Source organism: Cinclus cinclus, chromosome 23, assembly GCF_963662255.1.
Source record: "Cinclus cinclus chromosome 23, bCinCin1.1, whole genome shotgun sequence".
NCBI lineage: Eukaryota > Metazoa > Chordata > Aves > Passeriformes > Cinclidae > Cinclus > Cinclus cinclus.
Window position 1 is genome coordinate 4,112,083 of NC_085068.1, and position 24,425 is coordinate 4,136,507.

General features: G+C 41.9%; 2 protein-coding genes across 5 annotated transcripts; both read left to right on the top strand.

Moving 5' to 3' along the window:
* Positions 1 to 267: 267 nt before the first annotated feature.
* On the top strand, positions 268 to 11,690 carry MFN2 (mitofusin 2). Its single transcript, XM_062507521.1, has 18 exons — positions 268 to 415; positions 936 to 1,114; positions 1,787 to 1,922; positions 2,264 to 2,426; positions 2,943 to 3,067; positions 3,357 to 3,465; positions 3,558 to 3,665; positions 4,072 to 4,225; positions 4,460 to 4,527; positions 4,676 to 4,797; positions 5,125 to 5,251; positions 5,415 to 5,519; positions 5,919 to 6,021; positions 6,661 to 6,881; positions 7,020 to 7,169; positions 7,408 to 7,604; positions 7,965 to 8,099; positions 8,726 to 11,690. The coding sequence occupies exons 2-18, from the start codon at positions 940 to 942 to the stop codon at positions 8,793 to 8,795; spliced, it is 2,268 nt and encodes a 755-aa protein (XP_062363505.1). The 5' UTR covers positions 268 to 415; positions 936 to 939; the 3' UTR covers positions 8,796 to 11,690.
* Positions 11,691 to 12,385: 695 nt separating this feature from the next.
* Positions 12,386 to 19,675, top strand: MIIP (migration and invasion inhibitory protein). Of its 4 annotated transcripts, none has more exons than XM_062507510.1 (11): positions 12,386 to 12,598; positions 13,588 to 13,745; positions 13,826 to 14,037; positions 14,568 to 15,029; positions 15,661 to 15,763; positions 16,173 to 16,284; positions 16,498 to 16,550; positions 16,978 to 17,107; positions 17,474 to 17,570; positions 18,355 to 18,462; positions 18,757 to 19,675. In XM_062507510.1, exons 3-11 carry the CDS (start codon positions 13,846 to 13,848, stop codon positions 18,910 to 18,912), a joined length of 1,413 nt encoding a protein of 470 aa, XP_062363494.1. In that variant the 5' UTR covers positions 12,386 to 12,598; positions 13,588 to 13,745; positions 13,826 to 13,845; the 3' UTR covers positions 18,913 to 19,675. The 4 variants fall into 4 exon arrangements, with proteins under 4 accessions (XP_062363494.1, XP_062363498.1, XP_062363497.1 ...); XM_062507514.1 differs by having other exon boundaries at positions 19,099 to 19,675; XM_062507513.1 differs by having other exon boundaries at positions 13,866 to 14,037.
* The last annotated feature ends 4,750 nt before the right edge of the window (positions 19,676 to 24,425 follow it).

Below are 24,425 nucleotides of genomic sequence, written 5' to 3' on the forward strand. Positions count from 1 at the left end.
CAGCCGGATGGAGGGGGAGCAGAGCCCAGAGCATCCGTGGGGCACAGCCGGATGGAGGGGGAGCAGAGCCCAGAGCATCCGTGGGGCACAGCCGGATGGAGGGGGAGCAGAGCCCAGAGCATCCTTGGGGCACAGCGGGATGGAGGGGGAGCAGAGCCCAGAGCATCCGTGGGGCACAGCGGGATGGAGGGGGAGCGGAGCCCGTGACGGCGGAGCTCGGTAGCCTGTGTCCCTCATCCGCGGTCACTCTGCCACAGGGTAGAGACCGGCTGGACTCGGCGTCGCTGAAGGAGCTGCGGGACAGACGGAGTGCAGGCGGGGAGAGGTAGAAGGCAGAGAAAACTGCTGCCGTTTGTCTTCGAGAGGGCCTCAAGCTTGCCATGCCTGACTTGTGAAAACGTAACTCATCCTGAAAGTAAGTGGAGGATGAGAAGGAGTGATCACTGTGAGCCTGTTTATTGGAAGGGAGAAATAAGGCGTTTGGGTTTTTTTTTTCTGATACGTGTGTTGTATAAAGTGGAAAAATTTCTTCATGAAAGACAGAAGATAGATAGTTCTTAAAATGCATGTTTATCTAGTTCTTGTAAAGATGCTTGATCGGATCACAGAATCACAGAATGGTTTGGGTTGGAAGGGCCCTTAAAGATTATCCAGTTCCATCCCTCCTATGGACAGGGGCACGTTCTGCCAGACTGGGTGGATCAAGCCCTGTCCAACCTGGCCTTGAGCACTTCCAAGGATGGAGCAGCCACAGCTTCTCTGAAAAACCTGTGCCAGGCCTCACCCACCCTCACAGGGAAGAATTTCTTCCCAGTATCCCATCTAACCCTGCCTTCTTTAAGTGGAAAGCCTTTCCCCCTTGTCCTGTCACTACATTCCCTTGGATAGCTGTTGACACTTGATGACACTGGTCTTTGCTGGATTTTTCCCTGTAGCGCAATGTCCCTGTTGTTTACTCGTTCCAACTCAATAGTTGCAGTGAAGAAGGATAAAAGACACATGGCTGAGGTAAATGCTTCTCCACTTAAACATTTTGTCACTGCAAAGAAGAAAATCAATGGTATTTTTGAACAGCTGGCTGCATACATCAACGAGAGCTCCTTGTTCCTAGAAGGTAAGCTGAGTTCTTGAGCTGAGTGTGTAACAGTGCTCTGCCCATGTATGATTTTCCCCAAAATATGCACCCTCAATCAGTTAAATGATACTGCTAAATGTGTTTATTTATACAGGTGTGTCTGTTTATGCATTCGTGTTTGCAAGAAAAATTGTTGAATTTGGGTGGAGTTCAGGTTCATATTTTGAATATGAGAAGTTCATGCATATTAAAAAACTGATCTGTTAAGGAGCTATGATTGGTTTTTATATTTGAGAGATTTTTAATTAATTACACAACCTCTGTAGGGGTTTTTTTTTTGCCTATAATCCTTTTCAATATTCTTGCCTGAACACGTCATTGCTACTGACATGTAACATATGCCAGTAATTGGCTTTAACAGCTCAAGGCACAGACAGAATTTGTCTCTAAGGGTGCTGGGCTGTTTGCAGTGTTGGCTGTTCTGCTCAAAGCAGTCCCAAGAATGGGAACAGTTACGAGATACACAAAAGAGGCCATTTGATAAATGCTACTGTAGAATTACTTCAGGGTGTGATTGCCTGTGTCAAGATCACCCATACGAGCTGTGGGACACAGATAAATGTTCAGTGTTACCATCACAGAGAGGGGTTTTACCCAGGACTGACCCAGATGGCTTCTGGCACTCAGAGACATGATCTATTTTGATTTTAGAAACACACAAGAATGCAGAGCTTGATCCTGTCACCACAGAAGAGCAGGTGCTGGAAGTCAAAAGCTACCTGTCAAAAGTCAGTGGTATCAGTGAAGTGTTGGCAAGACGACATATGAAAGTTGCTTTTTTTGGGAGGTGAGTCACGTGCTTGTGTTGCCTACACTCCCCATTCAGTAAAGCATTTGAGTATTGTAGCCAGTAAAATATATTTATGTAAACACTAATGCTTTAGCTTTTGCTTGTAATGTCCATGTCCTTGATACAGGTAAATTGGAAACAAGTATCGTGTCATGTAATTGTTCAGTTTGAAGAATTCTTAAAATAGAGAAATAGAAAAGTTTTTTTGCAGGTTGCCTCTGGCACCTAAATAGTTAATGACTCTGATACAGCTTGGCTTAAGAGAACTTGCTTTTGTCATATTAAAATGAGCACCTGGCTCTTGGAAGCCTGAAACACTGTCCTTCATGTGACTGCAGGACAAGCAATGGGAAGAGCACTGTGATAAATGCCATGCTGTGGGACAAAGTTCTTCCTTCAGGAATTGGACACACCACAAATTGCTTCTTGCGTGTAGAAGGGACAGATGGACATGAGGCTTTCCTGCTGACTGAAGGCTCAGAGGAAAAGAAGAGTGTTAAGGTACGATTTCCTTAAGCATAAGGTTCAGGATAAGAGCTCTTCAGAAATGTCAGAAGAGGGAAGAAAAAAATTAAATTTCACAGTTAAGGATTTTAGTCATTAAAGGACTGGAGATGAAGAGTGAGTCTCTGTTAGATGTAGAAAGTAAGGAATGAAGCAAGTTGCAGGATGGGGACTTGTTCAATTTATGAAGGAGATGATATGTTGTATTTGTTAGTGATAGCAATGACTCAGGAAGTTCTGAGCGTTGACTCAGAACTGACTGACAGAATCACAGACTTCCTGATAATTCTTCAGTAGCCTTTCTTAGTAGACAGGAAAAGTCTTTCATAAACTCTCACTAGCAGTTGCCTTTTTACTAGGACACTCAAGAAGGTTTTATGTGGAAAAGCATCCATAGAGAAAATAATTTGAACTTGGGCTTTATCTCAAATTGTCCATGAACAGTCCTGAAGGGAGGATAATTGTGTTAGTGGGTCTTGGCATACAGGAAATGTTATTTCCATCTTTTCATAGACAGTAAACCAGCTGGCTCATGCCCTTCATCAGGATGAACATTTGAATGCTGGCAGCCTAGTCAGTGTAATGTGGCCCAATTCCAAATGTTCTCTCTTAAAGGATGACCTGGTGCTGATGGACAGGTGAGAAATAGCTTTCTTTCCTTTCCTGCTTATCACAGACTAATTACGGAAATGTTTGCAAATATATATTTAACAAACCTCAAGGGAATTGACCCTGTTCTAATCTAAGACAGTGACTGAAGTCCCTTGCTATAATTAACAGTGTGATTTTCTTGGTCATTACTTCCTTTTAGCCTGTACTCTGTCACCTCAGGGCAGTATAGCTAAGACATGGGAAATTAATGGTCTGAAAAGTTCTTAATAACTTTCTAAATTCTGATTTTGCTGTCTCATTTCTCTTTATTGCTAGCCCTGGCATTGATGTAACCACAGAGCTGGACAGCTGGATTGACAAATTCTGTCTTGATGCTGATGTATTTGTCCTGGTGGCAAATTCTGAATCAACATTGATGCAAACTGTATGTGCAAGTCCACTTGTTCAATTAATTTAGCTAAAGGATGAAAATATTTGACATATTAATCTAAAGAGGTTTTGTTTCATTTTCCTTAGGAGAAGCAGTTCTTTCACAAGGTGAATGAACGTCTATCTCGACCCAATATATTTATTTTAAATAACCGTTGGGATGCATCTGCCTCTGAACCAGAATACATGGAAGAGGTTTGTGATGCATTTAAACTATTTTCTTTGCATGGATATTATGGAGTCTGTTTTGCCTCTGGTCCTTGAGGATACAATCAGTGCTGTGTGTGATTGTTTTACAGGTTGGATTTTTATCACCTTAGTGTGGAGACTAGAGGGAACATAGACTAGTGATCAGGACATGACCCTTGAAATTTCCGAGCAGGAAATCAGGAGTCTCACAGAGACCCTTTGAAGCTAGATCACTTTAGAGAACCTCTGGAAAATCCCATAAAATAGCTTTTTTTTTTTTTTTTTTTTTTTTTTTTGCATGCTTTTTTGGTAGCTTAGACCAGCAGAGGGCAGTTGGGTGCCTGGTGTGACCTTCAAGAGCTGCATAATGTGGATTTAACTGCACTTGTGGTTTGTGATGGTTATCCCTCAGGTGCGCCGGCAGCACATGGAGCGGTGTACCAGTTTCCTGGTGGATGAGCTGGGTGTGGTGGATCGAGCCCAGGCAGGGGATCGAATTTTCTTTGTGTCTGCAAAAGAAGTGCTGAATGCCAGGATTCAGAGGGCTCAAGGGATGCCAGAAGGAGGTAAGGAAAGCTAGCAGAAACTTTCCATTGACTTACAGAGAAGAAAATAGAAAATAGAGAGTATCTTGTTTCAAAAAATGTATACAACTGGGGTAGGCCAAATTATTACTAGGAAGGGTAATTTAGTAGCACTTTTGCACTGGCTTCAGTGTAAAGCAAGAGCATTTCCTGATGTCCAACATCTCATTGCTTTCTCAAAATTTAAGTGGTTGTTTTGTGTGTTCCTTCTCTCAGGTGGAGCATTGGCAGATGGGTTTCAAGTAAGAATGCTTGAATTTCAAAGCTTCGAGAGAAGGTTTGAGGTGAGCATTATGTGCGCTGACCTTTTGGTTAGATTTTACTCCTGAAAGACTTGCAGGCACACATTTTGGAAATAGATCATACAGGAAGGAGAAGTTGTGTTTGTATGGTCCTGCCTGCTGCTAATCTTGAGCTGCCTTTTGTCTACAGGAATGTATTTCACAGTCAGCAGTAAAAACAAAATTTGAGCAGCATACGGTGAGAGCGAAGCAGATTGCGGAAGATGTTCGTCTCATCATGGACTCTGTGCACGTTGCTGCCCAGGAGCAGCGGTGAGAGCTGATGCTTGGTGCTTGCATAACTGAAGTTTGTATTCTGGGAGAGATGTAAGGGAACATGAGCATGTGAAATACAAAGCAGAGTACAGCATGTATGAGAGCAGGAAGGACATGTAGTGGTGGTCTTGCTTCTAGTGAATTATGGAAGTATTGGGGAAAGGACTTTATTTTTGTCCTGTGCCATGACTGTAATGTGTTGCAGATATTGACATGTTTTGTTAGTGGGCGGGAAAATCTGTCTTATTTTTGGAATTCAAATATATTTATATATCAAAAGTGCATTTATCTGGCATTTTGATGGACAGGAGTTTTTTTTACCAGAATTTACTGTCTGGAAATGCGAGAGGAACGTCAGGATCGTCTAGGTTTTATTGACAAACAGCTGGAGCTCCTTACTCAAGACTACAAGAGGAAAATCAAACAAATCACTGAAGAGGTGGAGAGGCAGGTAAGGAGGAGTGTCTGCAGAAAGCTGGATTATCTGAAATGGCTACCAGCATGGTGGGGAAAATGCACAGTACTGGCCAAGCTTTGAAGTGTGGGAAGTTATAGATGGGAAGAGGAGAAAAGCTTTCAGAAGCTCTGTTTACTCTCTCGTGCTGTTCCTCTAGGTGTCAAATGCAATGGCAGAAGAAATCAGACGGCTCTCAGTGTTGGTAGATGAATACCAAGCAGACTTCCATCCATCTCAAGTAGTTCTTAAAGTGTACAAGAGTGTAAGTGATGTTTGCTTAAGCAATTTAAGAGAACTTTTTTAACTCTGTGTAATTATGCCAGCTCACTGAGATGCTTAACAATCTTCAAACTAGGATATGAGCTAAAGCTTTAGTTTTTTAATAATCTCAGTAATAAATTGATACACATTATATATCACATTATATATATTGAACAGAACTTTTCCTGAACTAGAGTCCGTGTGAGATTTTTTTGATTTGCCTTTTTATCCTCTTCACTGAAAAGCCAGGGGAAGTATAAAATTAATGTTAGAACACTGGGCAGACAGATTGTGAGCTCTTGTTGTGGGAGAGTCTTTCTAACTAGGTAAAGCTCTAGCACCTTCAGCCTGCATCTTAGCCATGTTTATCCTGATCTTATAACCCTTTCTTTGTTGTCAGGAGCTGCATAAACACATCGAGGAAGGCCTGGGCCGTAACATGTCAGATCGTTGCTCCAGTGCTATCACGACTTCCCTGCAGACAATGCAGCAGGAAATGATAGGTCAGTCCCACAGGCAATATTGTCCTCGTTCTTCCCTTGAGTTGCAATGCAAAATAACTAGGTAGATGTTCTGGGTTTCTCATTAATCCAGTGGCTGATGTACAGCTGGCACCATCTTAGTTTCCATCTTGATGAGTAATGCAACGTTCTATATGCGTGTCTGAACTTGTGCAGTGATTTCCTAATGAATATGTACAGTCACAGTGTGATGGTCATGACAGAGAGGAATTGTGGCTTTGGAAATTTGGGAGATTCTTACACCAAATCATGAAATACAAATGACTTGTAACTAGGTGCCCATCTGAATACTGGACTATGGTGCCTAAAGACTTGTAGAACTGGGTTTCAGATTTTGTTTTCCAAGATCTTGCTAATCTATAAACTTCACCAGCTACCTATAAGGGTTTTAGAAGGTCTGGAAAGATTTCCTTCTGGGTTGGTCTGAAGAACCAAGAACTGAATAATAATTGGTGATGTATCTCTTACTTTGCAACATGCTTGGCTTACGAAAATTTAACATACTAAGGAAACTGGAGGATGAAACAAGCCATAAGCAGTCTGATTATGGAGTACAAGACCAGTTAATTCTTGTGAACTCAACAGCCATTTTTTGCATGCATTTGTTTTCTGTCTGTGCAGATGGTTTAAAACCCCTCCTCCCAGTCTCTACGCGGGGCCAGATAGACATGTTAATTCCCCGGCAGTGCTTCATGCTCAGCTATGATCTCAACTGTGACAAGCTTTGTGCCGACTTCCAGGAGGACATAGAATTCCATTTCTCTCTTGGCTGGACAATGCTGGTGAACAGATTTTTGGGACCAAAGAATGGTCGTCGGGCCTTGATGGGCTATAATGACCAGGTAGAATACCTTCTTGAGTAGTTGGGGTAGATATTCATTATTTCAGTGGCTGCTGAAGTTCCTTGGGTGGGAAGAGCAGTGGTTCCCTTCCTTTTATTCTCTCCTTTGATTTTGTTTTGTCCCTGCTTTTCTAATTAGGTTCAGCGCCCTTTAACACCAGCAAATCCCAGTCTGCCTCCTTTGCCTCAGGGCTCTATGACCCAGGAAGAACTCATGGTGTCCATGGTGACTGGACTGGCCTCTTTAACTTCCCGAACTTCCATGGGGATCATCGTGGTTGGTGGTGTGGTATGTGTGCATTCTAGGCAGCATTTTTATAACTTAAGTTGGAGCACTGATGTAAAAAGCACTTGCACTGCCAAATCCTGTACATATTTGCTATTCATAGATAGTGGCCTATATTCTCCTTTGATTTTCCATTTGAGTATAATGAGCTGATTTTGCAATGCTCTGTGCATCATTGTTGGGAGCAAGCATCAGTCTGAGATGGAGATTCTTTAATTTGTTTTTCCTTGTGCTTCCTTAGGTCTGGAAGGCTGTAGGTTGGAGACTGATTGCTCTCTCTTTTGGCCTCTATGGGCTGCTCTATGTGTACGAGCGCCTCACCTGGACCACCAAAGCAAAGGAGAGAGCTTTCAAGAGGCAGTTTGTGGAGTATGCTGGGGAGAAACTGCAGCTCATCGTCAGCTACACGGGCTCAAACTGCAGCCACCAAGTCCAGCAGTGAGTTCCCTCTATTCAGCTAACACCTTATGGAAATTCTGTTGTTTGTTTTTTGTTTAAATTCTATTCCTTGTTAAAAAAAAAGAGAACTTCATGCTGAATTCCAGATTTTTAAAAATGTAATGACACATGTTTTAAAATAATATTACTTTTATTTTGACTATGTAGTGTTTGGGTGCTGTTAGGCATTAGTCTTGATGGATGTACTTCTGTGTCTCAAATCAAAATGCTCTTGTGCAGAAGTGGAAAGATGAGTGTCTGAGTCATGATACCATCATCCTTATACATCAAAGGAATTTATTCCTTGAATGTGCTGTTTGATCTTACTTTCCATCATACTCAACTCTTCTTGTTTCATAGAGAGCTTGCTGGAACGTTTGCTCATTTGTGTCAGCAAGTGGATGTCACACGGGAGAATCTTGAGCAAGAAATTTCTGCCCTGAATAAAAAAATTGAAGTTTTGGATTCACTGCAGAGCAAAGCAAAACTGCTCAGGTGAGATTTGATTATTCCATACAGTTGTTTTTCATGTGATTGCCCCAGGATGTTTATATGAGCTATAGCTTAGAGTTCATTCTGTCTTCATCCTATTACTTGATGTGCAGGTGTAAGCACTTTTCCCTACTAAGTCATGTTCCCTTTCACTAGGTACTTTCCTATGGACTGTTGACAGTCATTTAAAGTTTCTGTCTCACAAAACACCTTTTACTTCCTTGTTTTTATTTGTTTGATATTACAGTTCCTTCCCATTTATGAAAACATACAATCTAACACCCCTACAAACTCCTTTAGGCCCTTATGATATTAAGCAAAAAGTCTTGCCTTCACCTTTGTACCCAGTTGTCTGCTGCTTTGTTTACCCTGCAGAGGCTGTTGGGAAGACTTGTTACTTACACAATAAGGCCAATATGAAGTTGTGTCCTAGATCTCTCTGTTTGAACCTCAAAGCTTAGGGACTGACAGCAGGCAAACATTCTTGACCTGCAAGGAATGGCAGCAGCTTTTTGGAATGAACCTCTGGCACTCCATGCCTTGCAATGTACTTGTTTTTGTTACACTTCTTTCTGACTGTCTTGAGAAGAGATGTTTCATTCACCTAACAAAACTTTCTCTCCTTGCAGGAACAAAGCAGGTTGGCTTGACAGTGAGCTCAACATGTTCACACATCAGTACCTGCAGCAAAGCAGATAGTGTGAGAAGAAGAGGAAAAGAACAGTTTCCCTTCAGTGCTCTCTTAATTACTGCAGAGAACATGGTGGGTGATGGAATTCCCTAAAGGGAATGAGCAAGAGCATATTGCTGTGTTTCCAGTTGCTGTGTGAACAGTAGGATTCTGCTTCCCTGTTCTGTGTCCCACCTCTAAACACTAGCTGTTAATAACTCTTCTTTTTCCTTGTGAGACCGGGCTACTTCAGGAGGAGTGTGTGCATTTTGCTTTAAACAAATTTAAAGCAATCAAGTGTTTATCAGGTTAAAAGTTATTCTGACACATCTTTATGGAGTCATTTGTTTTACTTCATAATGCCAACTTTTGACTTCCAAGACCCAGGTTGGTGTATGTATGACAAGCAGCTGCTTGACTAAACACAGATCCCACACACACAGATGTGATGGTGGTTGCACAAAGCATTTATAGCCCACACAGGCTTGCCTCTGAGGTTAATGTTCCTTTATTCTACAACATAACAGAAAATCACAGTGTCTCTTCATAGAAAGGTTTATTGCTCTCAGGATGCTTAAACCTGTGAACACAACCTAGTTCACTTCTGGAGCAAGAGGGACTAAGATTTTGCTTTTGCTTTTTAGTGAATTTGGAGTTGTTTTCTTCCTCTTAAGAGCTCTTTAATAACACAGTCTGGCCCATTTCCTGACATGGACAAATACTTTGCAAATACAGAACTAGTTCCTGTGAAGGAGATAGTGCTGATAATTTGGCATATTGTTGAGGAAGAAAACTAGGAAAGAGAAGCCAGTTGACACAATGTGAAACACTGCATTATGAGCTCGCTTGATGAATGTGGGTTTTCTTTGGAAAATCACAGCTGTGTTTCTGGAAGCAGGCCTGTGGAATTCCATTACCACTATTTGACCACAAGAACAGCATGTGGATTACACGCTGTAAGAGATGTTGCTTCATGTAGAGTTCCCACAAGATGTTACAGTCTGGGCAGCAATAGGATTTGATGTTTTCCTTCTGTTATAAGTATCAGAACATGCTGGCAGGTACAGCTTCTCAGGGGTGGGGAGAGTTGTGGCTCTTGTAGTTCATGCCAGGGCAAGAATGGCTTAAAGCAACTTAGGGTTTTTTTCAGTACATTCTTTATTTGCAAATACATGGAATTAATTGTTGAGTTTTGTCCTGATGCATTTAGAACACAGTATCTGGGAATTGTAAGGACTTGAGTTTCTTACTGTTGGAATTGATAGAGAAGAAATTCTCACTCATTTTAGGAGCCTGAGTAGGATTAAGTTCCTCTATTGCAAGCTTCTTTTCCTCTGTGGGTCAGTATTTTGCCATATGTTGGTTATAATCATTCTGTTGCCTACAAAATGTTTGAGGAATCCAGAATCAGATCCTGTAGTTCTGAGGTTAGTGACAATCTGAATCTCTTCAGCATCACACACATAGAATATGGGCTGTCTTTGAACAGATCCCAGCTGAATTCAGAACTACTGAGCAGTGGGGTGATTTTCTTACTGACAAAGAGACTTTTCTCTTGAAAAAGGCTTTAGGATTTCTCATTCATGCTCGGGTGTTGATAGATGTCATGTGCCTGGGATAAGTCCCATGTTTTTCATATCATGGAAGTTCCAGAGAGAAGCTGCCTGATACTTGAGGGAGTAAAAATAGTGAAATATCAGTAAGTACTTCTTAGGTAAGGCTCTTCTGAGATTTGCAGAAAGACTTGAAGTATCTTGATTTTGTAGGAGCTGGTGGTGAGATTTGCATCCCTAGAACACAGAAAGGAAACAAACCTTTCTCTTCCAGTAGAAAGCTTTGAGTCCAGCTCAAACTGAAAAGCTGTTTCTGTCAGGTTTTTTTGACCTTGACTGGGTTCCTCAGGCATCCACGAGGATGGGAATATAGATTTGATCAAGTCTGAGAATGAGCAAGAAAGCAATTCGAGTCCTTGTTTCTGGGAGTGTGTACTCTGAGCTTGTGGTGAAGTATACTGGAGTAAGTGGAATCATCTAGTCTTAATCTGCTGCAGGTCTTGGTTGAATAAATTTGAATCTTTAGTCTCTCAAGCTGTCACATACACAATTATAATAAGCTATGTTCTGTTCTATTGAGTTACAATACTAAGCACATCCCTAATACACATGGATATTGTCAATTCCAGGTTAAGGCAGAGGATGATTTACTATTGCTCAGCAGCTCATGACTACTTGAAATGCTGACCTTGCTTTTGAAGAGGTAGTGTTAGCATCTCTTCAGCAGGCCTTTAGGGGAAATCTGATAAATGAGCTGATATTTAAGCCAGTGTCTTATCTGTGAAGGGAAAAGAGATTGATGGGTTCTTAGAACCCAGTGTCTTGCTGTTATGTGTGTCTGACGCTGCTCTGGCCCGGGTGTTCTCAGCATTCTCACTGCAGAGCTACAGAATGGGGGAAAGAACCACTTAAACTTTTTCACAAGCAAAGCTGCTAATGTGTTGGTGTAACCCTTGTCCTGGAAGCCCAAGTGATTGAGAATCAAACTTCTAACAGAAAGGCCTATAAGCTGGATTCCTGTGAAACAAATTACAGCTGTACTTCTTTAACTGAGAGTACTGGAGGAATGAACACTATCATGAGGAGTTTGTTCTCTTCTGATTTTCATAAAGAATGCTAAACTATTCCTTAAAACAGATAATTCCAAAAACAGTCTTCCCCAAACTCCCATTAAAGAAGGTCAGCTAAATGCACTTTTATCTTATTGCTGCTACTTACTTTTCCTGTTGCATTATGTTGATGGAGCTCTTTGAAATACTCTTACCAGTGAGTTTTCTCTCTGCTGTATTTAAGGTGATAAATTTGCATGAGTTAGTCCTGTAACAGTGCTGTAAACAATGGAAACCAAAATAAAAATGAATTGGAAAAACATTTCTCCTGCTGTGTCCTGCATGTTGTGATACAGTCTTCCAGTGTAAGTATATAAGCTTACATATGTATAGCTTTGCTGCTTCCTGGTACTGAATTGCATGTTTGACACTAGTGACCTTTTCCTGCATTCTTAGTTTGAAAATTAACAAGGAGACCCATGATACTGAATTGTCTGATAGAAAGTTTTAACTGCACTAAAACTGTCAGTATTGAATCAATGATTTCTTGAGAATATTGTAGGAAGCAACAGTGACTACTGAGTTGGCGGCCTGAAGTGCGGCGGATCAGCACCCTCAGCTGATAAACTACATCGGGTGGATTAGAGAACAAAAGGGAATATTTCCCGCGACAAGCTTTCAAAACAACTCCCTTTGGGCTGCGGGGGTGCTGGGGGTACGTGTCCCTTCCGACAGGAGCGCCGGGGCCCGAGTCCCGCCGGGGCCGCGTCCCGGGCCGGGCCCCGCGCATGCCGGGAGCTGTGGGGCGGGCCCGCCCCTCGAACGGCCCAGCCGGGGCCGCCCGGGGGGATCCCGCAGCGGCTGCAGCGGGCCGGGCGATCCCCGGCTCCCGGAGCGGCGGGGGCGGTGCGGGGACTGTGAACGCCGCGGCCCCGGAGCCGCAGGGCCCGGCGGGGCTCGCGGGCTGCCCGCGCTGCCGGGGAGGGACGGAGCGAGGGCCGGCAGGGTTTCCCCTTCTCTGCCGGCCGCCGGACCGGCTCTTGGAGGGGAAAGCGGAGCTTTTACAAAGCTCGGGCTCTCTCCTCGTGACCTGGGAGGGCCGAACCAGCGCGGCCGTGCAGCAGCAGTGTGGAGTGTTGAACAACTTCCTCGCAGGAAGGACAGCTCTCCACTTCCGAGACCGCCGTTGTTTGTTCCTAACTGCGGAAGGCCAAGCTCCTTTTCACAAAGGTTTCAAATTAGTGCAGTTTCGTAAACCTGGGTCCCCAGGGCTGGGCAAGAAGGACTAGTAGATTATGCCAAAGGTGGGCCTCATCTGGTAAAACCCTTCCAGAAAGTCCCTTGGCTGACGTTATTTTCATAGTATTAGCTTTCTGATGAGCAATGAGAAGATGATCAACGCTATTAGCTCTGTTCTTTGAAGGCTGTGAGAACTACTGTTTTTTTCAAATTGTCTCAAATTTAGTGCCTCAACACTGATATTTCTATTTTATGTTCTGTAGTGCACCTCTCTTATTTTTTGTAACGAGTGAGATCTTGTAGTTTGTTGATTGTTAGCACTGTTCTTGATTCCTCCCGGTGCTGTTGTACCACATGTGCATTTGATTCCTCCTGTCTGGTTGCCAAGGTAGCAGACATGAAAACAAATCAGATGAACTTAGCAGGAGGTTTTGGGTATCCTTTAGAACAAAAGATCCCAGAGAAACACATAGTTTTCTTGAGAACGTAAGTTATCGGTCTAGTCAAAAGCAATGTGGGAGTTTGGGTTTAGAGTTTGCAGCTGTTTTATTAAAAATCTGCTTTCTGCAGATTTAGAGGAGCTTGTAGTGTTGTAAGGATATCAAACAGTTTGACAGCCTTTCAGTCAAACTAGCTTTTTTTTATTTATCTGTTTATTAACTCCTTTAACCTCTCTCTTCTAATAAAATGGCATCCCTTTGTGGGATTTAATTCATTTCTGGGATGGGAATTGCCTGAACTGTAGTCCTGAGTCATAACTGAGCCTTTTGGAGCCTTCCTGCCTGAGGAACATGGAAGAGAGCTTTGTATTTCTTTTGGATGTAGCAGATACATTCATATTCATTACTTATGTTCTGAACTTACGCGCATCCTTATGAGCAGTATTGCATAAGTATGTCCTAAATAACAGCTTCTAAAACAAAGGGCTCTTATTTACCTTTTTGATGTGAATTTTTCATGTTTATTGTTTCCTCTGTCAGAGTTTCTCATCTCTGTTAAGTCAGCTCCCAGTTTCTGAGAGCAAAATATTTGACAGTATATCCAAGGGGAGAGAAACATCTAGTGGTGCTGGTTCTCAGCACAAGGACTTTTGAGACTGGCTGATTTCTCAGGAGCAAGAATCAACATTTCAACAGCTGTAAGTATTTTTAGGAAAAGTCCCCTGAAAGTAGTTTCACCTGTGTCTGCTTCTTCACTTAATGTATTGAATTTATGTAGTCTGCTCTTCCTCTGGCTTTATGTCAAAATGTTTTTGTAGGATGGACTTAGAGCTCCTGAAGAGGCTGCGCCAGGCCAACGAGCACCTTCTACAAAGGCTGAGGATGAAGCAGGAAGAGATCAGAAAAGAATTTCCCAGCAAGCAGCTCCTTCCAGCATCTCTTCATAGCAGTACAGATGCTGACAGATGTGTCCCCTCGCCCGGGAGAGTGGTATGTGTGGTGTCTGTGTTAGAAATTCAGGGAAGCAAATGGGCCTTCATGACAGACAGCAGCTCTGCCTATGGTGTGGTGTTGTCAAGGAGACATATGGACATGAAAGAGCTCTTAGAAAGTGGTATGTGGAATATGGAGTCTGTTAGAATAATAGCTGCCCTTTGGTTATTGTTGATTCTGTGGTCTCAGTCTGTTCCTCTGGCAAAGGGTTTGGAGATCAGTTCCTCCCTAAGAAAGGCAAGTTTCTTCTAAGATAGGAATGAAGACTTTGGAACAAAATCTTTTTGTTTCTTCTAAGCACAAGGGCTGAAAGTTCAGTAGTTCCTCAAATTGGGAAAAGCTACATTTAGCTGGAAGTGGATCACTTTCTTACACTCTCCAGAACATAAGTATTTTTCTTTTTCCCCTGCAGGAATTTAAAGGAGTGAATAGACTAGAATGAGACGTTGATTTAGTGAGTGAGATGTTCTATGAAAGGTGTTGGTAGTCTGGCTGATGCTATGTGTTAAGAGTCTCTGTCCTTACAGAAGGAAAACCAGGTCAATGCAGTAAGATCTACAGCTGACCCTGAAATAATGGTGCTTGTGGGACCCAGAACTGGCCCAGCCCTCAGTTCATCTGTTAAACACAGCAGCAGTGACAGAGGGGTACATCAACAACAAGTGAAGACACAGGAAGGAGCAGGTTTTGCTTACAGCTGTCCTGGGGAAGATAAGAATGTTACACCAGTGTCTGCAGTCATTATGTGTGGCAGAGAAGTCTCAAGAGTGGATGGAGATGGCCATGCTCAAGGAAGTCCAGAGAAAAAATCTTCCTTCCTGGGACAAGGAGAGATCAGAAAACAGTCTGCTCTACTGCATGAGAAAAGTCATCTGGGGCCATCACTGAACAGAGTGCAAAATCAAGAGAGCAGTGAGCAGCATGTGGTCATCAGAGAGCCTCATATCCCTAAATCAATCTTGCTGACATCTCAGTCCAAAGAGTTGAAGGTAAATGTTAAACCAGTGATTTTCTTATTTTCCTAAATCAACAGAATGGTGGAGAGGAAGACCCAGGATAACATTACCTGCCCTGTTCCCTGTGTAAATTGGAAGTTGGGGTCAGAACTGTTCCCAGCTATAGCAGCCAGGGGCTGTTAGTTTGTTCAGGCCCTGCTTTCCTTGGCCAATGACCTGAAAGACCAGAAATCCCTAACACTTCACTGTGACGTTCCCTGTCTTTTGCAAATGTTATCCACTTGCTGAGGGAGAACAGGCAGGTGCAGTGCTGCTGTTCCACAGTTGTCTCCTTAGGCATGAAGGGCTGGCCCTGGCTGTGATCATCCTCCAAGGCAGCACAGGTTGCCAGATCTTTGGGGATGTGCAGTGCAGTTCAGCATTTTGTTTAAAGCTCAGAAAAATCCTGCCTTGCTTGGATAAGTCCATGCCTTCTCTTTCTGTTTTATTTATTGACAAGACAAAGGGCTGGTGAGCAAATTACTGGTAGATGCATAGATAGAATCCAGTCTCAAACTAAACCACAGCTGTCCTGTCTGAATAGCTGCCAGTTGTTTCCTCAGCTGTATACCTTTGAATGTCCTGTCAGATAATTAGGAAGTGTTTATGAATTGTTTTCTTTCAGAAGGAAGCTTCTCATGTGACCTTTCAGCCTGAACCTGAAGAAGATGGCATACCTGCCAGCAGCTGGTCTGCCCATCCTTTCCTGGGCTATGACTGGATTGCAGGTGAATCCTAACTCTGAAGCAAAACTTCAGATGTGGTGATATTAAGAGTTAAAACGGTTTATGACCCCTTTGAGGTGTGATGGAACTGCTGTCCTAGGCAGATCCCAGTAAAGGCACTGCAGCTTTGTTTGAGGCCCCTCTCCAGACTAGAGGTGACCTGTGCTTACCTGGAGTGGTGAAGTGGCAGTGGTGTGGGAATCTGGGCAGCAAATGGCAAAGCCAAGTGGGGTCAGAAGGGATAGCAAATTCCTGGAATGAATGAATGCAAAAAGTGAACGTCTGGCTTGACATGATGTTCTGCCCTTCTTGTTACTGTATTTTTGTTTTGACTGTATCTTGTGAGGCTTGCTTTGTTACTTTCCCAAATTTTGTAAATCATTGAACTTTTCTTTTTCTTTGGTGTTCTCAGGGCTCCTTGATACAGAGTGTTCAGTAACAGAAAAACCTGAGCAATACTTTGCTGAGCTGCAGGAATTCCGACAGTCCAATAGAGAAAGCTGTATTCATCAGCAGCACCTGGAGTGAGTGGGAATGGGGAAGGGCTGAAGCAGCAATGTTCAATCCCCTGGTAATTCCTGTAGTAATGAGAGCCATAGTCTGACTGGAGCAAGACATTGCAAGCGTGGCTTTGAGGGTCTTTATTTCCCTCTTAGTCATCTGTGCTTGGAAAAGGCAGTGCTTTTCAGAGGGCCAGCCCCTCTGTCACTAACTGATTTTTTCATGTGTTTCTTTAGGCCCAGGGCTCTGGATCCACAAGATCTGGATTTGGTAACTGGTTCTCATAAGAGTAAGATCATATTTCTTCCTAATGCAACTTCTGTGAATAAACAACTAGTAGTCTTTACCTGTCATCCTGAGAGAGTACCACATCATGCAAGACCTGCAGGAATGTGTTATTTTCAGCTGCAGCTTTTCAACCAGATTCAACTTCCTAGTCCAAAGATAATTGAGTCTTCTAGGGATCCTCTCTCAGTGTCATTTTAATTTGTCAGGGTTTCTTGTAATTGTTCTGTTACGGAACTGAAGAGGCTGAAGTTTTGGTTTTGCTTTTTAGGAACTTACTTGGGGACAGGAAATGTGTAAGATATTTCAGGAAAAGCAGTTATTTTTATAGAAAGCAGGTGTGGCACTGTGGTAGAGCACAGCTTTTTTGGCTGGGTTCAGGGACCTTGTGACAAACAAGAGCTGTGATGAAGGTTTGTTGCTCTGTGCAGGTGTTTACTGTTACCGATTGAACCAGCGCCTCTTCACCATCCCTGTGGATTCAGAATCTGCCTGCCCTGTGTGTAAGATCCCATGTACCCACCAGCCCCCAGGGACACTGGAAGAGCCAGCCTATGTCAGGTAAATAAGAATTACTGCTTTGTAATATGCACAACTCAAGGAAACAATAGGGAAGAAAAAGCTGATCAGGTAAAGGAGAAAAGACCGTCACAACAGTTCTGTAGAAGGTCGCTGTTTTCAAGGCAGAGATATCTTAAAAGCTCCTTACTGATCTTTTCTATAAGCACAAACAGTCTTGAAATCAATGAGAAATGCATGTTTTGTCTGAATTTGGTCCACAATCTGAATGTGCATGTAAAGTGTCTACTCCCTTAAAATAAAATGGCTCACTTTGGGGTTAGACTCTTGGATTCTAAGTGGGAAGGCATGCAGATTCCCTGTGCCTTGGCAGAGGTGTAGGCAGTTACTTCCCTTGTGTGGTTCCAGGGTCAGCATTCCCAGGTCTGCCCTTTTGCCAGCCTACAAGTACAGGGCCCATCGCAGGAGGAGCTTTGAGGCTGCAGATGATCTAGCACTGCCTTCGGTAAGTTGAAGTCTTCCTGTTGATGGCACAACCCCAGCTGGTCCTTGCTTTATAGAAAGAAAGAAGGAAAGATAATCTGAGACTCATTCCCTTGTCAGAGTTTCCACTAAAATTTTTGATATGTGTCAGTGAGCCAGAATATCCTTTGGTGTGTTCTGAGTTCATGCATTTGTGTGAGTGACATAAAGCATATGACATATTTCCAGTGCTTTACACTGCACAAAAGAAAATGCCATGTGGAGCTGTATTCTTTTGGGGCAGATTTGGCTGACTTGTTTCAGGCATTGGCCTCTCAACACTGTGTTTGTTTCCACAGATGTTAAGGAGTCTGAAAGGCAAGTGTCTTTGAAGTATTCATAAAATCAGTAGTGGCAAGGGTGGATTTAGAGCTGCTGTTGTATTGCTGGTCCTGTATTCTAGCCAGTAGTCAGTGCTGCAGGCAGTATTGCTAACCTAACCTAGCCCAGGCTTAGAGATTGCCAGGGAAGAGGTGGGAAGAAGCTTGGAGGTTTAGGAAACTGGATGAGTCAGTTGAGAAAGGTTCGGAGGGGTCAGGTGCTTGAGTTCATGAAGTGGAAGATCAGTTTAGAAAGGTGAAGGAGGCGACAACTATGTAGTTCTCCTTTATTTGAGATTTCATTTATTTTCTGTTAGTCATATAAAACTCCTCAAAAAATAATAGATTAATTACTCACTTAAACTTCCCTGTGCAGATGTCAGTTCTAAATAATAACAAGCAACAATAGATAGAAAAGGGTAAAGCATTCCCATTTTTTTTTCACAGCATTGCCTGGCTGGCTGGGAAAACATGGTCCCTTCCAGCAAGGCCCTGCTCAGCAGTTTGGATCTGCGAGCCTCATTGGAAGAGAAGGCTTCTCCCTATCCTTGCCTGGTAAGCACAGCCTCCAGAGTCCCAGGAGATGTTGGGAATTGCACAGATGGAAATTCCTGCCCCATCTCTAAAAGGTGTGATGATTATTGAGGGCTCAGCAAACAAAAATGCCAGGAAGATCATCTCTTTATCATTACTGGGAAATGTTTACTTCTGCTGGTTGGTGCATGCAGAGACAAAGAGCAAATGGAGCTGAATAACAAGCAAAAGCCTGTTCAACTCAGCAGTCTTCATCAAAATGGGAAAAGTCACTTTGGCATTTTTTGATTGATATCCTCTTTATTTGGATTCCAGGACTCAGTGTCCAGAGTGTCAGGAGAAGCCAAAACTGACAAGTTTCTACACCTGCCTCACTTGGCACAGCTGAGGTTTAGCACAGCAAACTGGAACACCAGACAGCAGCTCAAAGTTCAGACCCCACTCCCTCAACACTCTGCACCATTAACTTGATTGCTCAGGGGAAGGGATGGGCACAGCACGTGGAACCAGCTCAGAAACAAAACAATTTGGATAAAAATAAATATTTGGACAGATTTTCCCCAGTTTTCATAGTCATGCATGTATGTGAGCAGCCAATATACAGATCTGAGTTTGTACAGTCCACTATGTTCACTTTGCATTTTTTGCCTTTTACAGCCAGTTCTGAGCAGCTGCATGAGCTGTCCCAGCTAGGGCTGGATAAATTCATGTGTCCAGGATCAGCAATGCATCTGCCACCTCAACTGGGTAACCAGCAGTGTAGCATTAACTCTGAATGCCAGGGTGAGGAATTGGCCTGTGAAGGGCCTGGTTCAGTGGAGTGACACAAATATGTTTATTTCCAAGTATTTGAAACAAGACACACAGTTTTCTAGTGCCTTAAACTTGAGTTCCTCAATAATTTGTAAAAATTTTAAAAATCCAGTTTATTCTCAGTGCAGTGTGCGTAGCTATTTAGTGTACTACATCAGAGTAAGTGAATGTGACAAAAAAATGTTAACATAAAATGAGATTTTATTCATCAATGAGCTTGATAGTGCCTTAAAATGTTTGCAAATTTTGCTTGCCTCTACTTTTCCAAGTTTTCTGGAGATAAACCAAAAAAGCATTTGAGAGTTTTTAAATTGGACCAAACCAAACTACTACACAAAGTGTGATTTGTTTGAACTTTATGGACTGATTTTACTTTGCTTGTCTGAAAAACAATAAAACTCATGTTTTATTTTGCTTTGAATTTTCTGAAACAGAAATTCCTGCCTCAAATGTATTTCAGGGAGCTATCTTGAGAGAATGAATTTCGTTTGTGCAGCTTCTTGGCATTCACTTTTATATCAAATTCATTTTTTATTAAATCCAATGTATGAATAGACTTCTTTTAAACAAAGGAACATTGCAAGTTTATGAAATCTTAATATAAGACTTGGAATGAGAAGTGCATGACTTTAGTTTTGGGTTATATATCTGTAGGGTAAAGTGAATGGAATTGGTCACATAATTTCCATTACTGCAAATACTAATTTAAAAATAAACAAATCCAGTGACTATGGAACACTGTATGCCAAATTTTATTCCAAACAGGGCAAATTCAACATTTTTACTGCCTTGCCTTCAAACTCAAGACATCATAAACCTTTCCTTAATTTATCCTGAAAACAGTATACACTGTCAACAGAGAAAAGGTAATGCTGGAGATTCAGTAACCTAGGTTAGATCTCTGGTGGAGGCAGGTTGGAACCAGTGTTGAATTCAAAAGTCTCTTGATAGTTGGGAATACATTGAGTCTTCCACACTTGTGAAAGTATGGGAGGTGTGATTATGACTCTCCCCAGAACTCCCAGGTGGAACAGCTGCATGTGTCTTGAACTTGCTTTTTGAATCATTTGCAAACTTTGATTCTGGGGGCTTTCGTCTCTTTGGTACTTGTGCTTTCAAAGCCCATAAGAATTTGTTTTTCAAAGTGTCTCAAATTTGAAAACACAAGAGAAATTCTGCCCCTTCTCTTTGGAATCAAACCCCTCAATTTCACCAGCTCCCTGGATAATGGCTGACCAAAAGTAAGGACTTGGTCTTCTCCCTTCCATGGGTTTCTGCAGAGCAAAACTGCCAGGAAAAGGAAAACGGCACCCTAAATTTTTTGGGCTGAGATGCTCAATTAGTCAAAGAAAAGAAATTTTACAGCCTTTGGAAAAACTACATCCTGAAAATCTTCCCATTTGAGTCTTTCACTGAAATTATTTAATAATTCCCAAGTTTCTTTTGTTCGTGTCCGCAAAGGAAAGTTCATCCAGGTTCTGTTATTAGTTAAGCTTTAAAACTCAGCTTTTAGATGAGGAGAACCAGAGTATCAAAGGATATGAGCTACCCAAAAGGTCTGTGACACTATGGGAAACTAATGAGTCCCACTTCTGTGTTTTAACCACCTGGCCAGTCTTCCCCAAACATTTTATTTTCTATTTGGGATTAAAATGTACAGAATTTGAGCTCCTGGTGCATTTTCAAATTGCTTCAAATTTTGTATGGAAAATGACCGTGTGTAACTATAGCACCTTTCCAGAAGCTGTAGTCAGGATTACTGAAAGTACAGACATGGTGTGATCTCTCATCTGAGGTCGTTTCTCTTTCCCTCCCTCTCCCTCTCTGTCGCTTGCAGCCTGTGGGCATAGTAATTCTGTGATATGGTTTTGGTTTCTTTCATGGAAGCCACGTCTTTCTTGAGAGAACTGAGTCCCCTGTCAGCTCTTCCCATTTTTCAGTCTGACTCAAAATGTACTTTAGTTTTGAGGCTACTATGGGGCAGTAAAAGACAGACATTTTTTGTTACATTAGTTATTTTATCCCTTTATGTAAGGTAGTAGTATTAGTTGAAATAGTGAAAGCAAAGGTATAAGATTTTTTTATCCATGTAAAATCTATGTAAATGAGGCGTAAAGAAGTGTAAGTGGAAATTAAGATGTTATCTTTATTATTTACATAGTAACCTTTTTTTTTTTTTTTGGGAATGGTAACCCGTGTTAAGCCATTGCTACATTTTAACAAGTGTGCAACAAGAGCTTTAAACCATTTTCACTGTTGATCACAATGGACAAATATACCAAGGTAAATTGCTGAATCAAAACAGCTCTCTTACCGTGTTCTCAAGAGCACATGCAGTGTATTTAATCCATGAAAATGACAATTAAATGCATTGGCAAATATTTAATACTAAGAATGAGAAGTGTGTGTGCCAGTAAATAACTATCAGTACCAGAGTGGCAGAGAGGGACAGAATTTTTCCAATCTGTGGCACAAATAAGGTTCTGTTTGTTCTTCCATGTGCAATTTCAGATGCTGTGTCAGCTGCAGCCACTTCAAACCCTGATGACTGTGTGCTGTGTCTCAGGGAGATCCCATTGCACTAGTATTGCTCTCACTCCTGTCTGTTCTCCTTGGGCTGTGGAAAGATTTACTGAGAAATTCAGTATTTTGGCTGTTCTCACAAGGCCTGAAGTCATTGAGATCCTGTGTGTTGTTATCCAGGACACTCTGGAGCAGAGCTCTCCAATGGCTAAAATGCCTAAATAGATCAAGAAAGGCAGCAAGAAAGTAATTCTTGGCTTTCTTCCCCTTCATTTCTTATTTTTCTTCTTTTAAACATGAGATTCTCTTCACTTTTCATTGCAGGAAATATCTTAATTTCTCTTCAATTTAAATTTGTACCCCCAAGCTATGTAGCATGTATCTCAACCAGCCCTGCCTTTCCTACTCCTGGGGTTCCTTGGGAAATTTTCAAGCTCTGGCATTGTTTCATCTGGCTAATGAGCAAGAATGTGGCGATTTTTTTTGTCAGCATACTGCTGACAAAATGCTGTTGATGCTGTTTCACTGGCCCTAAAAGTACAAGCCAGACACAGGTGATGATAGGGGTTACATTTATAAGGATCTTTTTACAAAATGCTGGATGGAAAGTGCCAGAGATGCACGTGTAATATAAAAAAGTGGGTACAATTTTTATGTGTTTAGCAAATTAGCATAACTGACCAGAATCCTCAGTTAGAAGCATAGGTGATGAAGCAACTCCTCCCTGGTTCAACCCTTTATGAAACTCTCCACCCTCTTAGATAGAAACTAAATTTTGTTTATGAAAATGTTTCTCAGAGAGCTGGTTTCAGCCTTGGCTCCCAGAGAGCCTTGCCTTGGATCCCCAGGGCTTGGAGCCACTAGGGAATTAATTTTGTCTTTCTGTCTAATATAGTGGGCAAAATGCTGGTACAAATAAAATAATAGGCTACAAAGCTACAAATATATATAAAGAATATAGAGAATATATAAAGGCAAAAAAGGCAAAAATCAGTTCAGCAACACTCTGAAAAGCAACTAATAGACACTGAAATACAGATTTTAGACAGGGTCTTTTAATATGTTTCCTTTAAAATTTCATGGTCTCTTTTATCTGTCTGACAGAAGTTTAGAGATGCCACTTCTCTTGGTGTTTTTCTTTTCCTCTTATACAGCTAGATGCATATTAACTGAACATACAGTTAAAGCAGAAAAGCAGAAGAAACCATGGTAACAGTACAACATGAGACTAAAATCAGCTACTTCAAAATTAGAAAACATCATGAGTACTTTTGCTTGAGCATGTGTGTAGTAATGCTCCTTCTGGAGTATTCCATTGCTGCTTCCTTTGCTAGGCTCTCACTGTTGGGGCACAGTGAACAGACATTGCTGAAGGGATGTTTTGGCTGTGTGGTGGAGACTTTTCCTTGTGGCTTAGTTGGGTCTCTGCATTCTCTTGCTCCAGGTATCAAGTGGCATTTGTACAACCTCTGACAGGATGTTTTCTGAATTAGGTGAAATAGAAGACGCCAAGAAAGCTTGTCTGAGGGCATCACTGCCTTTAACACCAAAAGCAAAAAGTGATCCAGATGTCAGAGACACATATGTATAATCAAATAAACATTTTAAATAACAGCATGCTCGAAGGAGCTTCCCCTTTTTTTCCTGACAGACATTGTCCTTTGGAACACCAGAGAATCAGGGGTTGGTTATTGACTTCTATTTGTTTTGTGGGGTTTTTTCATATTGACATAGGAGATTATTTTCTAGGAAACAGAGCCAGCATGTAGATGAACAGTAGCGTGGGTTTTTGTTATAAAATGGAGGTGCTTCTTCCGGTTACTGATAGGGCTTCTTTTGGAAAGCCCCTTTTGTTGTATTTGAAATCAAAACACACAAAGTCTGAAAAAAGGCATTCACTTGGAAATGCATACAGGCTGCAATGTTCCTGTGGAACAACCTCTTCACCCTCTTTAATGGTGTAGCTTTTGTTACATACTTGTGATAGCATTTTGTCATGCAACAACCTTTCTGAAAAGCCAGCAACAACAATAAGCCCTTTCCACTTCCTATCCTTTTAAATACTGAGTTCAATCAAGAAGGAACTTAAGAAGCTCAAGGAAGAATGGCAGCTGGGAAGCCTGTTTTCACTTTGGATGTGTAAGTGGAGTTTTTCTTCTGAGGAGCACTGAGGAGTACCCTGGAGCCTGTCCCTCAGTGAGTGCCAACTTGTCCTTTTATCCAAGTCATCTGGTTCCATGAACCTTTGTAAAACCTAATGGAATTGCTGTCTCAGTCAAATTTGAATGAAGTTATCCAGTGGGTTAAAAATTATTGATAACATTCATTAAAAAGGAACTAATATACACATATATATATATATATATATATATATATATAAAAAAAATGCTCAGTATGCTTGTTTCAGTCTTACTTCCTCTGGAAAACAGGCCAGAAAACTCTCCCTGTTGCCAGTTCTGGGAAAGTCTTACACAGAAATTTTTGCACTCACATAAGTAATTGTTGCATCAGATACTCTGATTTCAGCAGTGTAACTTAAACCTTCCAGGCTCTCTGTGGCATTGGTGCCTGTACTTTTGCTAGAAAAGCTTGGATAGGGCCTGAAAAGGGAAAAAATAAAAGCACAGAGGGGAGGGAAAAATAAAAAC

Bases quoted from the DNA above. Each gene is read 5' to 3' on its own strand.
- MFN2 (XM_062507521.1), top strand. From the start codon at position 940: ATGTCCCTGTTGTTTACTCGTTCCAACTCAATAGTTGCAGTGAAGAAG. The intron at 1,923-2,263 runs GTGAGTCACGTG...ATGTGACTGCAG, and splicing joins AAAGTTGCTTTTTTTGGGAG to GACAAGCAATGGGAAGAGCA. The intron at 6,882-7,019 runs GTAGAATACCTT...TTTTCTAATTAG, and splicing joins TGATGGGCTATAATGACCAG to GTTCAGCGCCCTTTAACACC.
- MIIP (XM_062507510.1), top strand. From the start codon at position 13,846: ATGTCAAAATGTTTTTGTAGGATGGACTTAGAGCTCCTGAAGAGGCTG. The intron at 14,038-14,567 runs GTATGTGTGGTG...CTGTCCTTACAG, and splicing joins TCCCCTCGCCCGGGAGAGTG to AAGGAAAACCAGGTCAATGC. The intron at 15,764-16,172 runs GTGAATCCTAAC...TGGTGTTCTCAG, and splicing joins GGGCTATGACTGGATTGCAG to GGCTCCTTGATACAGAGTGT.